Raw genomic sequence first — 15,805 nt, forward strand, 5'->3', positions numbered from 1 at the left:
AGAATGACTTACCTGCTGTCACACTGACTGATATTTATTTTCTATGATTGCCATATGAATGTACTCAAATTACAGAGAGAGCAGACATTTTCTACTGAGAGGTAACCCATATAACTAAAACCCAGCACATCACTCAGCGTGAGGAGGAGGTGGGAATCATCCCCAATGTACATAGCTCTGTGTTCTGTGGCTACACTGCACTTAAACCTCTGTGCAAACCCTTGTACGAAACACGCATCTTCTAATGCAAGCAGGTGTGCTTTCCAAGAAAAGGAAGCATGGGATCAAAACATCGCTTTCCATCGTTTTTCAAACTAATAAGTAACTGATGTATAATACTGAATACTGGATACTGTAGAAGCAAATAAGATAGCTAGAAAAATAAATAGCTCAAAATACTCTGAGATAATACCCTTCTCAATCTGCCTTGTACAGGATGTTTAAATTTACAAGGGACAGCAAAATGATCTGTGTGCCAATGCACTGCTTTGTGTACCAGCCAGCTGAGTCTGACTTCAGTTGACAAATCAGTAACTGCAAGAGAAGAACTTCAAAGGGGTTCTGTAGCTTTTCTAATACCTGCCATTTCTTTCTAACAATAAAAATACTTCTTTAGTTGGCTGGTTGAGGGGGTTTTTGTGTTTTGAACCGCCATATAAAGCAATGAGTTGTGGGTTACTTGGATTAATCTGGAAAAATGAAGACCAAATGAACCATAAAGATTAGAAAAGATCACCCAGTTCAGCCTCCAGCCCACCCCCACCATGCCCACTGCCCACGTCCCTCAGTGCCACATCCACACAGCTCTTGAACACCTCCAGGGATGGTGACTGCACCACCTCCCTGGGCAGCCTGTGCCACTGCAGCACCACGACTTCTGAGAAGAAATGTTTCCTAATATCCAACCTGACCCTCCTTCGAAGATGAGTTGCATTTTCCTACTGCGTCCATTTGCAAACAATCGTATAACTGCCCATCTGGTAGTTGAAGCGTTCAGTCTAATACTAGAAGTCACACACAAATATTAACAGGGAAGAAAAATATCAGTGCAAGCTCTTCAATACTTAAAGGAGGTTCTCTGCTATGACTATCAGCAAATTCAAAACATCTGTCCTCCAGCTTTTACAGCTGCTAAGTACTGTGTATAAAGTCTTTGCTTAATGGTCTCACACAACAACGCTGTCACTGCAACTGCCCTCGGGAAATCCACCTCATCACTTTATGTAACTGTTTATTACCTCTTTCCAGTAATAAAAGACTGATACTGACCAACACGCAGCACATAAAGGTGTCTGTGTGCTACTCGCAGTAACTGGATGGAGAACAACAATCACAACTTGCATGCTTGCAAAAAAATATCACATGCTTTGCACACACAGACCCTTCATAAACTTCATTATGTTTGGACACGAAACGTTCAATCACAAACAAGATTATGTTGTTTAATAGAAGATAAAAAATAACTATGAAAGAATAAGTCTTGTTTTTGTTCCCCTTCTTCCCCCCAATTTAAACATCTGAATAACTCTCTTCCACTGGGGACAAAGTTCATCTTTCACCTCTTCCAATTTCTTTTTTTAAATGCCAGAGTTGATGACTTCTGAATCATGTTTTTGGCGATGAAGGCCCAGGGCCTTGTTAAAGCAGAAAAGAAATTGGGCTTCACCTCTTACCTGCTCTAAAATGAGAAAGAAGTTTAATTCTGAGGACTCTTAGGGGTAACGTGCTTCATCTGTGTGCTCATGTGGCAGTCCTACCATTACCAAAATGAGCATTTTATCATTCCAGTTTTGCCATGTGTCAGAGGGTTGTTACCACCTTCACCAATTAGACAGCATGTTTCAAGCAGTCTGATTTTGAATTCCAGTCCCTAACTCTTGTGTCTCTTTTCTCTTATACTGACGAGCCCCTTACAATGACATCATTTTGTGTGATCTGATCTGACAGAAATCCAGACACGTCATATTGCTATGATTGCAATATTTACAGTGCTGTACCACGATGCATCCACAGTGAACGTACAGAGAAAATCAAATCCTCGAGCCTAGGTTTGGATTTCAGCTTTCTTGAAACATCCCAACACAGAACCAATGGGTGTTAGCAGAGCACAGCAAAGCACTGCTGATTTTCAACTAACACCAATCTTTCTTCTTCATTCTCTACCGCATCAGAACATTCTGCCTTTATGACCACAAAGATGTTAACTGACAATCTCGATTTTCTCTCATTCATGTTTTGCTTGTTGTTGCTGGCAGACTTTGAATGTCTCTCTGGAGAAATCGCCTCTCTGAGTTTTTGCTGAGAGGCAGATGTGGCCAGATGAGCATCACCATAACGTCAGATGAAGACTACTGTGGGAACATCTACTGCAAGCAGAAAATGCCTGCGCGCATCCATTGTCCTTCACCTTGCTCTCAGCATCACCTGCATTTGTGCTTAGAAACCCCATCCTAAGGAAGGCAGCCTCCTCCCTGCTCAGCTAACCACTTTTTTTTTTTCTTCATAGGAGCCCAGCAACTCGTGAGAGCTTCTGAACATCAGCTGAGCTTCCGTTCTTTTTCTGCTGAGTCCTCAGGATGCAGGCAAGCCGGATGATCCATTTCTGAGACTACTCAGGAGATTGATACATGGTACTTTGTAACTTCCTTTTCTTCTCCCTTAAGGGATCATATGATAACTCAGGCTGGTGGGCACCTCAGATGACGCCTAGTTCAATTCCTGCTTAATGCAGGGTCAGCTGTGAGGGTTCAAGGATGTGGAGGAACCCTTTCCACAGAGCACTTATCCCAGTAACTCGCCTTTGCAGTGTCTCCCTTTGTGTAAGCAACAAACCCTGACATCAGGCAGTGTCCTGCAGGGTGACTGAGACATTTCAGTAACCTGCGCTTCCAGGTCAGAGCTGAGAACGGGATATATCTAAAAGGTTCAAGGTAGAAGCGCACAGAAGGCATTAGGAAGACCTGTTCTGAGGATGTGGGAAAGTGTGACAGAAAGTGAGGACCGGGGAGTCCAAAGACTGTCCTGACATTCATTCTGAAGAGCAACAGGACTGAAATGAGGAGACATGAAAGAAGAGAGAACACAGTGCACGATATTGCTCTTTGCATCGTATGATATCAAGACTTACAAGGAGAAATCATTAAATTAGAACAAAAAATCTGAACCCTCAGTAGTGCAGGTGCTCTCTTGGTATTCTGAGAGAGTCAGCTCTAGGTCTCGTGGTGAGGAGGAGTGACATGTTCTAGAATAACCCTACAATTAGAAAAACCACAGAGCTTGTTAAAAATGCCCATGCGCGTTTTATTAATAAAAACTAACAGTGCCAAGGTTAAACAAGTCAAACAATTATAGTCTCTTTATATTCCATAAAATATTACAGAAAAGTTTATTTGTGTTTCAATAAAAAGACTACTGTCTTAGAATAGGCAGCTGACAGTATTTGTGCAGTTAATTGTTTGTGAATAAATTTAAAAAGACTACCACCTGCCCTGAAATTCCTCTTATAAAAACCAACTATTAAAAATGATTGACAAATTTTGAGTTAAAAAACTTAAAACATTCTCTATATTTAATTTCAACTTTATAATAGATTACAGGAAGATGTTTATGAAACAAATACAAACATTTGTTTCAGTACATGTCTTTATATGATAGACTTATAAGTATGTAAACAACTATATAATAAAAAGTTTCCAAAGTCTGCCTGTAAGAAATCAGGCAATTTTTACCATAAGCAATAAATCATTCCAAACCTTCAAGACATTTTATATAGCTGCACCAGCTGGCAGTAAACATTTGCCAAAAAGTTTGTAATTCTTATGTCCCGACATAACAGCAACAAGCATATAAACTTGATGGAATCATTATGTTAGATATAATTTAAGGGAAAATTCGTTCACAACAACATTTCTGGAATTTAACATGTATAAAAAGTAGGACGTATCTTTCCTGTTTGGTTCTTTGGACACTGCATGGTTAACAAAAAAACACACTACTACATTAGCTCACTATCCCTCCAAAAGTGGTATAACCAAAATACACTCCAAATAAATTGCCATTCAGTGTATTCATTTTCTGCAGAAGGACAGCATTTTATTTCTTGATGATGTGTCTACATTTTCTTTAGCAAACTTAGCAAGAACATTTGGGGGGCAAAATCCATTTTCCTTCAAGTAAAAAAAACAAACCAAACAAACAAAACCAAAACCAAAACCAAATAAAACGATAAACCAAAAACCCCTAAACCAAGAGTAAATAAAGGCTCTGCATTAACACACTGGTATCAAAAACACACATCCACACCACATTTAAAAATATCCTACATAAAACAATCCTCGCTTGCTTATCAGAGGTGCATTTCTAAACTCAGAACTGCTTACCAACGTTTTCCTTGAGGGATGGGGCAAAGTTATTTGAGACTTCTCTCCCTAGAACAATTTATTCCTGAAGCTTGCTGAATTTTAACAAGTCTACAAGCAAAGGGCATCAGTCGTCATCATCGTTCTCATTAAAATCGTCGTCGTCATCATCGTCATCCCCCACGTAAGAAACTGGTGTTTCAACTCTGGAGCCGCTGTACTGAGATCCATTGGAACTTGTAGCCAACATCCCATCTCCACCATTGGAAAAGTCACTAAAATAAGAAAAGTCCAGTTGGTAGTGTTTAATGATACTTCCCAGATTACTGTTCTTATTATCACGCATCTACTTTGGAAACTAACACATTCTGAAATGGTTCTTACTGTGTTTCTTCCACACGGTCGATGATGAAATCCTCGACCTTTCATACATGTGCTTTATAGATTTCATTTCAAGTAGGTACATTTAACGCCCAAGAGCTATCTAAGGCCCAAAATATTTTGTAGCACCTGCCATGAGCACCCCAAGTGAATCCTATGCCTTCTTGAAGCACTCATCTTGATTCAAAGAATGTGAAAAATGAAGAATTCATGGCTGCTCTTGGTTAATTCTTTGTTATTATGTGGTCAGCTGCCATGGCTACATACTGTATTTTTCACTGGAAATTTCTTTTTCCTAGATGGATTATCTGCATCCAGAAATATCCTAATTCATTAGTCAGAACATTCCTTGTTACTTGCTATTTTTCGTAAGTTTGCTACTGTTAACTTTATCTAGTTCTACATTCTCTGTTACAAATTCTTGAACAATCATTTTTCTACAAGTCACAGAAATAACATCTCCAGCTTGACAAATACTCTCCTTCAAAAATCATTTTTAATAGACTTAACACGCATTATCAATCACACAAAATCTTGTTGCGTGGAGCTAATTCACAGGTTTGGGAACCTATTACTCCAAAAAGTGAAGCCACTTTCAATAACATCAGTTCTATTTCTACTCTTTAATCTTGAAGAAAATGCTGTTTTGGCTTTCCCTTTTAATTAGCCTGGAAATGGTGTTAAACCAGCTAACTGCACACTCCCCAGTTTACCAAGCTTTCAAAGTTAACTGTAGTAGACAAAGAAAACTCCTTAGATAGAGCCTGCATCTGAGTTGTACAGGAAAGAGAGAATGGATGGGGTGGATGGGGATGATGGGTGGGAAGGAAATGGAGCACACCTTAGAAGCTTGCAAGGAAAATATATCCAATACGACACTTTTGAGTCATACATTCTATACATTCAAGTTATATGTTCTATACATTTTTTTTTCAAAAGGAAAATACCAATACATTTAACTATAATTATTTAGAAACTGCTTCTCCACAATTAACTGTAGAGACATTTTCAAAGATAAGGAAAAAAGGAAATTTTTCCTGTGTTCAAAGTTTAAAAACAAAAATCCCACATAACTAAAAGAGCTTCAGTTAGGATAAAAACAAGTGGATTTCATAACCTAAGTAACCTAGTGACACAGAGACTGGGATGAAGGCACTGGAATCAACATCTTCAGCCCTAGGACAGGAGAGCTGACTGAATAGGCACATAGCCTTTATTTGGCATTGGCAGCAATTTTTTGGCACCAGGCATGCTGCACATCTTGTTGTTTCCTACTGCCATGAACACATAGATATGTATAATTAAACAATAATTAATCACTACCCTTTTCCAACCTCCTAAGAAACCTTAAGTGCTAAGAGTTGTTGTGCTTCTCACTACGGTAATGAACTACAACCAGTCTCTTAACTCTAAAGTTGCTTTGGTTTGGGAAACATAAAGCTTTAAAAAGACTAATGCAATCACACTTTCAAGATAAATTTTTCTTTAAGAAGGACTTCTTACCTTCCAGAAGGGAGACTGGTGAGAAAAATCCACCAGAACATCTTCAGGGAAAAGAAAGAAAAATAAAACTCTATTTCCTTCTCTAAAGAAGGAAATCAGTATAGGAGTGTTTTTCTATTAACACAAATGACTTAGAAAATAGCCAAAAAACTAGGACCTCCTTAAGAATTTAAGTAATGTAGCAAGTTCCCAAATAACAGACAAGGCACTGTTATGAAAAGAACCTACATCATCTGTAACTTGCGCTCACCTAATTTCAAATTGCCCAGACTGGACTAGCTGCATGACAGTTGGACAAATGCAACTGACCTTCCTTATAAAGCTAACTGGACAAACCTATGTCTGATAATACATATACAAGTAATTTGCTCAGCTAATTGACTCACTTCATTCAAGCATTTTTAACAGCATTAAACATTTCAGTAACATTTGAGTCATTCAACAACTCAAAGCTCACCCAAGAGAAACTTCTGATCAATGCACTGACAAAAAAAAATTGTCATTAATTACTACAGAAGAAAAAAGTGCCTCATGTGGCAAGAGAAAAAAAATATCAGTTAAGCTCTGAAACAGCATATGTCTGTACAAAGTTGTGTAAAGGACATGACTTGTCATTCTCACAGTGTATTATGTGGTCTAAAGTCCAAAGACAAAAATCTGTTGTATGCTAGATACCAATAACCGAGTAAGAACTGTGCCCTGATTAGGTCTTAGAAGTATCTGTTTTCTTGTCGTAAACTCAAATCTAACTAAAATGAACACCTGCCTACTCCATTTATTTTCCAGTACTTTTAAAAAGGTTTGCTTAGTGACATTGTTAAGAAACACCAACAGTCGAACAGAAGTGATATCTGAGGATAAACTCAAGCATGCATCGCACAACATTTAATCAAACCCTAACTAGTTTCTCGCAGTATTTCAGTTGATGTTAATTTTTCTTCATGCTTACAGATTTTAAGAATTAATCGATAATCCCATCTCACCTGGCTGAAAACCTTGTGCCATTTGATGCAGAACCTGACGAAGATGTGACATATACACTGCTGATTGATCCCTGAGCCATTTCTGTGGAAACAAACATATGTATCTCAGCAATACTTTCAAACACGCTTATCTAATCGAGTAAGAATGCTTTATTCTTTTTGGAGTCCACAGAATGAGTCTTGCAGCCAATCCAATGAAACATATTGATCCAACGTTTCTTAATTAACAAGCGAGTGACTGCAACATTTCAAAACAAACACCATTTGGAAGTGAACAAGCCAGATGTCTTTGCTATTCCTGCATACGGAAAATGAATAAATAAAATGAAGCCATGACCAGGTTTGCATTTACTACCTTTTCCCTTTGCAGATGAATCAACTACAAGTAATGCCCTCAAAAAAACAAAAAAAACAAAAAAAAAAAACCCCAAAAGCAAACCATATAATGCATGGGGCAATGCAAAAAGTGGTGCTGAAAACAGCAACTGTCCATTCACTAAGAACATTATTTATTCCCCAAAATACATTAAAAAGGCACAAATGCTTGAAAACTTATAAATCTACAGCACAAAGCTGAAACTTTCTTGAGTTTTGCTCATAAAACAAAAATAAGGAAAGGAAACCAAAAAAGAAGGAAAACAAAACAGTTCTTCTTACACTAACTAACCTGTCACATACGGTTCCAAAGCTTTGGGAACCAAACTCCTTGCAATTTTTAGGTCTTCTGCTGAACAGCTTCCAGACTCCAGCCCACAGGCCATTCCCATTCGTTTTAGTACTTCTATATCATCATGAATTTCAAAAGTATTGTCAAAATTAAATAGATACTCAAACCTGCAGAGGAAAAATGTCTCAATTAGCTTGAATTACTTTAACTATCTTACCAGACACTTCTAGTTTCATGAATTGCAGAACTTAATTAACACAGTGCTAGTGACACACTTTCCTTAGTAATCAAAATTTTCAAGATATATGCATTCGACAGCAAATAATTAAAAATCAGATTAAAACTTAAGCTAAAATCAAACTGAAGCTCAACTAAAATTGAAGTTCTGCATCCTATATACATCTTTAACAAGTGTTGAAAGTTTTAGTTGAACACTTAGTTAAGTATTTTGCACATCGATTGATATTTCTCCTGTTCCTCTCTTTTTACTGGTAACAGCTAACTGCCTGCCATGCAATAATTTTTTATGCTTCATAGTAAGAAAGCAGAAACCACCACTACATTCAGTCTTAGATGAAAAACCTAGGTTTCTGAACTGTAAGCAAGGAGCAGCAGTTCTAGAAACAAAATACATTGTCAAGTCTGCCGCTGTATTTCATATTAGGGCCAAGCTGGCGCCTATTGCTAATGCAGCACTTAAGTAGAGCTGCTTTACTTGGCTTTTAAAATTTCTAGACAGTTCATAAATCCTACATTACTAAATCTTAACATTATTATTCTGTTTATTACAATGCTTTAAAAAAACTCTGTTTCTATTCAACATTGCTAAGTTTAATGGCACATCGGCTATCTATATAAGGCATGATTTATTTGTATTCCATTTTAACAAATTGACTCTTCAGTATAGATGCAGAACTCATAGCTGTATCAAAAGCCAGAAAGCAAGCTTTGTTAACTCACTTGTCATTCGAAATACTGCAATCAATCACTGTTTTCTTGCTGGTGTTCACAATGATGAATGGCAAATGGATGACAGAATTGGAAGGTGGCGGTCGATTTGCCTGCTGTTCTGCCTGACGATTTCGCTGAACGAGGTTCTTGAAGGCAATTTGCTACAAAAAGCAATAGTGATATGGGAATCTGAATTAAAACTTCAAGATTTCAATTAACCTAAGAAATCCCTCAGTGAGTACCAGCAGCACATGAACACAGAAGTGAACAAAAAAGGTTCACCACGTTCCTGAACTTCAAGATGCAAGAAAAAAATCAAGAAACATGGTATTAAAAACATGATAAAGATTAACTGAGAGGAAAAAAAGCATTTTCTAATAACTTCATCACTACAGATCCTTAAACAGAACTTTGACGGAGAGAAAAGACAACAATGACTGAAAAAGGCAAGTTTCATACAGCTTCATACTTCCACTTTGTTTAGCTATCATATTCCACAACAACGGCTGAATTATTAAGACTGCATCTTTGCTGAAATTACATGCTTCTAACAGTTAAAGTTTGGGATGTGAATGTCTAGTATTACACTTCTGAAATGTTCAGCTAGGATTTGTAACTTCACTCTTGAATTTCCTCGGAATGCAATTTCCGCATGAATGGATTGTTTGTATTTTAATTCTTCTGTTTGTTAGTCTTTGAAATTATTCTAGTTAACTACTAAAACCCAATTTACATTAATATCTTACACTAAGCCACCAAACTAGAAATAGCGTGTTTCTGGTCATGGAATACAATGAAATACATGGGAATTCAAATAAATAAATGAAAATACAAAGCCAACAGAGGCTGGTAAAAATCAGATAGTTGTGGAAATTGCAAATCCACAATTGCCTTTTCTTTCTGCACGCCCTTCCTGATTCTCATTCTTACTGAATACATAACACAATACATTACAGTGAACCAGCAGTACAGGGACTCAGGGGATTACTGCTTCCTACAAAATACTAGGTGGAATCTGGAAAGGAGCTCAAGTTGCAATTTAGCAACTGTGCCAATGCAATTAAGCCACCTACAGGGCAGGGCAGCAACGTTCAAGAAAGGCAAGACAAAGATCATCACAAGAGATGACCTGTTAAAGTCAAGCTATTTTATCTGAGGACTACTGCAGAAAAACATTCATTGTACAATACTGAGGAGTACAGTATGAATTATTGGTCCTGTTAACGCAAATTTTTTTTAAACATACAACTACAGGAAAAAACCCATCATGGCTCATAGAAGGTTGCTGCCTTTGCCATAAGCAACAGTCAACACCATGGTCCCAGTGCTACCTTTATCCCAAAATTAATCTCTAGCCTTCTTAGAGGTCTCCCATTCCCCAGTGGGACAAAACGAGGAATGCAGATGTAAGTTACCTTGCCCTATAGACAAGAGTACCTTGACTGTACCTGTAGAATGAGTTCTTGTAGTTGAGATTGTTTTTGCTTTATTCTTTCAAGTCTTCTCTGTTTCTCCACCTTAAGACAGAGAACAAACTGATTAGTTTGTAGGTTTTAAATAGTGTTTTCTATCAACATTTTCTCCCCTTAAACTGTTTAAATACCAGATAAATGAAGGCAACAAGTGCATCAGTCACTAATGCACTGCAGAAGATGCTGAGATCTACAAAGTCTCACATCAGTACTACCAATGGAAACTGTAACAAAGAGAGGAGTTAAGATATCCAGGAATAAAGCAGAATATAGAAGGAAGAGCATAAAAACATCTTTGTAAGTGGAAGCTATGCCTCAAAGAGTTACCCACATTCTAGGAGGGAGGCAAGGAGCATGTAGACCAGAATGATCTACTTAGTATACCCTGCTGATATTGGAGCTATCGGAGAAGAGAAAGATACTTAAACAAATGAAGCTGCTTACATTCCCACAGTACTAAGCACTGATTAGATCTGCTGCATTTTATACAACTAAATAGCAATATATATATGTGTGTGTATATATATATATTCAAGCAATCTGGAAAATTCAGATGCATATTGCATAAACATAAATTAAAAAGGAAGTCAGAAGGGACCAAACTATTCTACTTTTTATCTCAGAAGATCGTATGCACATGTAGAATAAAAGCAAATCCAAGTTTTTATTCAAAACAAATCCATTGTGAATTTCCTATACATTTACCTCTAAATTCTGACATTCCTGAGCCGAGTTTGTAGGTAGACCAATCCATTTGATTTCCTTCTTCTCCTTAGAGATAATGTTCATGGCCATGAGGACATTTAAGGCATCATAGACACGTCGTCTAATATTCTTCTGGTCATAAGCCTGCTGTAGACATAGAGCGTTAATCAAAAACATGCCTGACAAAAACGTCTGAAAATAAATTACAGCAAATGTGTAATCTTGGTTATTATCTGAACTGTTTAATTAAGCAATGGGAGAAGAAATCTAAGCCTCCCCACTCAGTTCACACGTAACTAACCTCCCATATACTCACTGATTCATTTGGTGAAATGTGATCATCAGGGGTAGTGAATTCTGCAACCAGCTCGTCTGCCACCTCATTGTATGAGGTCGTTCCTTTTCTTTGTACCTTCTCACAAACCTTCATAGAGAAATGACGTAAACCTGTGCCGCTCTTCTCTCCTTTTCTGTTCCGTTTCCTAAACATACATATGATATGTTTTTTAAGAAGATTTGAACTTTTGGAATACTTAACATCTCTTTTCCAAGCACAGATACAAAAGTCCAAGGTCTTCCCTTTTATTCTACTCTTCTCCCCTTCCCAATGTCTTTTTTGTATGATTCCACCCTTGAAGGTAAACAGACTGTCTTTCCCACACTGCCAGCATGAAGAGCATATACACTATCACGGCAAACATTTAGAGCAAAAGTTCTAAGTAATTTATTAATCCTTTGTAACTTTTATTTTGCTCACCCAACAGACCACGGCGAAGAATCTGCAGTCTGGTTTTGTGATACAAAATGTGTGTTAGGTGTATGTGGACTTCCTACCAGGATAGTATTTGGCACTGAAGGTCTCTGAGGTGTACCGATAACCTACAACAAAGATAAAAATCATTTAGAAAATAACCATAACTATCCCAGGATGTTCAGATACTGCATTATTCATGACACATTAGTCAAGAACCAAAAAATGCTTACTTTCTATACACTCGTAACAGAAGCCTTCAACTTAGACACACAAGCACAAAAACCTTCAGACCGCACATCACATGGTTAAATCACTCCTTAAGCAATAATCATTTTTATTTTATCCTTCCAAAATGAGCTTTTCATGCTTACTGGGTTTCTTACAATGCTTCAACTCTCATTTAGACAAGGTCCAAGGCAAACAAAACAAAAAATCCTATCAAACTACATCTAAAGATGTTGCAGTAAATTACTGTTAAAATATAAATGTACAGAACAAGAAGGTTTGAAAATGAGTAAAAGCTGAGAAAAAACAGTGCAGTGTCAAGGAATTGTTTCCTACAGGCAGACTCTCACTGCAGAGCTAAAAACAAAGTATGAGTACATTAGAAGTGAAGAAAAAGAATGGTGTACCCTTCTCAATTACTGAGAAACTACAGCTACACTATAGCTATTTTAGCCTCATAATAATCTGCTTTTATGCTATATGTTTATATCATAAGGCCCATGCTTTCACATAAAGGGTATGGCTCAGATCTTGGTTCATGTATTATGCAAATACTCTATGTGAGGGATAGAGAACCTTAGAAATACAGTAAGTATCCTTAAGAAGCCTAATATTCCTATCAAATATTGAGAAGTCTTCACATAATGAACAATCATATGTTAAGACTATTCTGTTTTTCTATAGAACACAGAGGAATAGATAAATCCTACAGGCAAAAAGGAGCTTCTTCAATGTGGGGTTACTTGCTTTTATTTTAAATAACTCTTTGAAATCTAATTACTCTCACAAGTGCCTTATTCAAAGGTAAACAAGTATGTACTGACAATTAAGGAAGACCCCACAGCCCAGAATTTCAGATTCGTCTAAGAATTATTTAGCATTCTTATCGTCTCCTTAAAAGAAATGCTGATAACCCTAGGCTTTACTCACAAGTTCACAGAAGATCATGACTTTGCATTAAAATAGCACTAAGAGTTCAATAGAATGAAGTCACTGGGACACTGGGGACATTCTAAAATGAAAGCTTATGGATGGAATCATAGAGGATGGACCACAGGATAACAGAACAAATATGGATGGAATTTGAAAGAAAACTGGGAGGGAAGAGGCAAAGAATGAAGTCAAAGTAGTAATCTGATGTTTCTCTACATTCTTTTAATGTTTTTAGATTTACAAAGAATGATATCAAAGTTGAGTTCCTTAAGAATAACTAACATCAAGAAAATGGAAAAGAACAGTGAGACAGTCTTCACAATCCACTCCACTGTGCTACACTGCTGTCACCACCCACATTTTTCTCCTGAGAACAAAATAACACCAATTGAATAAGAACACAGGCTCAGAAAATTGAATATTTGAGTATTAAAAACCTGTCTTTGACCAGGGAAAGGCTGGAAAGCTGAGCAGGGTCAGAAGGAAGATCCTCAATTCTGTTTCCCAAGAATATCTTCCTTATTGGTAAAAATAAATAAGTAAATAAATATCTTCCCAGATTTCAGGGTTTTAACTATTTCTTGCTATCTTGCTGTCATTCTGAATCATAAAGCCAGTGTAAATTTCTCTCTATATAGATATCAAACAAGAATTCCATCTCTTCTTTGCCAACATAAAACTAAGTATCTCATTTTGTATTGATAAGAGTCAATACAAATTTGCTCTGATACAGGCCACCTTTTTTTTCTCACAAAAAATGTTTCGAATAAGACTTAAAATGCTACAAATTCTTCACTGCAAGTGTAAATTTCACACTGTGATCATACTAAGAAAGACACCATCAAGAGAAGCAATTTCATGTTACAATGAGAGACTGAAAGCACGTGAATTTGTCATTTGAAACGTGCGATGAAAACAACAATTTACAGCTGTATAATTTGTGCATGCGCACACACACAGGGCTGTAAATGTTCATTTACTCAACCAAAACTGAGTATGTCCCTATGACAGATTCCAAACCAACACAGTAAAGAGCCACTGATTAGAAGTGGAAACACTAACAAAAAAGACAGCAATCTGAATATTCAGGTATCTACCTGTTTATTTCACTGTTGTGTCATTTCCTTCTGCAAAAGCACATTTGTTCTATTTCTGCGAGTCTATTAAAACTAGAAACATTTAGACAATCTGCACATGACAAGTGATACTGGATATCAACCAACAACTCAGATTTACAGCACGCAAGTAAAAAAACACCCAACACATCTCCTTACCACTTGTTGTGCAATGTTGACATTAGACCGTCCAAATGTTTTTGGCAGGAGCTGTTTTCCGATTGTATTTACTGTAGAGGGATGAACAGCCAATAGAGAAACAACTCCTAAAAACAAATAGAAGCAGAAATCTTCATGTCAGCCACATTGTATTATTTTAGCAATTCCAGTTTCTTAAATATTACCAAAGCCTACTAACAGAAATGAGAGAACCTACATAAATGCAGCATTCATGCTCTCGAAGCACTAAGAAATTAAGATTCCTACTATATTTTTCTCACCTTCCTTCTGTGTAATCAGCTCGGTGACATAGAATGAGCATGATTTAACTCACTATGGTCCACTTATTCTCTCAAAGCACAGTGGTAGAGCTAACAGGTATATGATAGAAGGCATACCCCCTCCTCTTCAACCCCCTTTTCTTAGTGGCTACCGAAGTCTTCTCTCTAACCACTCAAAATCCATGCCCCATTGGAATGCACTGCCCAGGGAGGTGGTGGGGTCACTGACCATGGGAGTGTTCAAGAAACGTTTGGATGTTGTGTTGATGAATATGATTTAGCTGGGAAGTATTGGTAATGGTTGGACTAGATGATCTTCTAGGTCTTTTCCAACCTTGATAATTCTGTGATTCTGTGATTATTTTATGAGAGCCGCTCCAAAAGTAATGCTCCATATGTTATGACATTGGTCCACAACGTCAGAGGCAGATGATGGTGGTACGGCAATAGAGGCTGAACCTTTGACCAATATCCCATTACATGTTGTTGCTGTGTGATGGATGGCAGCAGAGGGGCGCTCTGACACAATGGTGGATGAAGCAAAGGTGTGTCACTGAACTCCTCCATGTGGAAATAAGAGTACACTCTGACATTCATTGACAGTTGCTGACCACTGTGATGGAAACCAAATAGTGGACGTGAGCAGTGAGGTGCTGAGTGGTGAGTTTCAGCAGTGGCAACAGCAGGTCTCTGTCAGTGCGGACTGTTACAAGCATGGCATGCAGGCTCTTGTTCATTGCCTGTTATGCCTTCCTGTTTCTTCAGTGTTCCTTCGAGCACAGCCACCACTACTCCAGCTCCGAGTGCCTGTGTATCTTCTGCTCAGCTTCCTGCCAACGTGCCTTTATTTAAACCTTCTCATTGCTTGCAAAAACAAGAAAGCTAACTGGAGGTTCCATTCCCAGTATAAGAGTTGTAACTTCTTTCTCAAGTTAAGACTCCTTGTCAACTCATCTCTAATTGTACAGAGCCCTCTCCTTACCTCTGGCAATTCTTACTGCACGTACACCATTGAGCTCTCCTGTTTGAGACTTGTTCTCACAGGGGACAGGGACACACCACTCATGAAGAAGGCACACCATATGTTACTGTACAAATCCACGGCACATTTTCTATTTTATTCTCTGTTGATTTCTAAATAACTCTTAAAATTTAATTTGCTTGTTCCCCAACAGACACTAATTTTATGTTTTCATCATGTAACTTACAAGGACTTTATTAAACTTTCTGAGTGGTAACAGTTCACTTGGGGTCCTCATTTTATCTAGTTTGGCTTTCATCAATTATTAACCCATGCGAGGACTGTCCCATTCCCTGA

General features: G+C 37.6%; 1 protein-coding gene across 4 annotated transcripts in view; it reads right to left on the reverse strand.

Moving 5' to 3' along the window:
* Nucleotides 1–3,276: 3,276 nt before the first annotated feature.
* The window catches only part of TFDP1 (transcription factor Dp-1), a 30,192-nt gene continuing 17,663 nt past the window's right edge, over nucleotides 3,277–15,805 (reverse strand). For 2 of the 4 annotated variants that reach the window (XM_015849478.2, XM_015849475.2), the window contains exons 4-12: nucleotides 14,207–14,313; nucleotides 11,778–11,899; nucleotides 11,337–11,502; nucleotides 11,021–11,164; nucleotides 10,292–10,360; nucleotides 8,853–9,004; nucleotides 7,893–8,059; nucleotides 7,226–7,307; nucleotides 3,277–4,633 (exon numbers count right to left, since the gene is read on the reverse strand). In XM_015849478.2, coding sequence (XP_015704964.1) covers nucleotides 4,486–4,633; nucleotides 7,226–7,307; nucleotides 7,893–8,059; nucleotides 8,853–9,004; nucleotides 10,292–10,360; nucleotides 11,021–11,164; nucleotides 11,337–11,502; nucleotides 11,778–11,899; nucleotides 14,207–14,313 — 1,157 coding nt within the window. In that variant the 3' untranslated portion in view covers nucleotides 3,277–4,485. Of the gene's footprint in view, nucleotides 4,634–7,225; nucleotides 7,308–7,892; nucleotides 8,060–8,852; nucleotides 9,005–10,291; nucleotides 10,361–11,020; nucleotides 11,168–11,336; nucleotides 11,503–11,777; nucleotides 11,900–14,206; nucleotides 14,314–15,805 lie in introns of all 4 variants that reach the window. The other 2 variants (XM_015849466.2, XM_015849458.2) reach the window with 1 other exon arrangement.

Source organism: Coturnix japonica, chromosome 1, assembly GCF_001577835.2.
Source record: "Coturnix japonica isolate 7356 chromosome 1, Coturnix japonica 2.1, whole genome shotgun sequence".
NCBI classification, from domain to species: domain Eukaryota; kingdom Metazoa; phylum Chordata; class Aves; order Galliformes; family Phasianidae; genus Coturnix; species Coturnix japonica.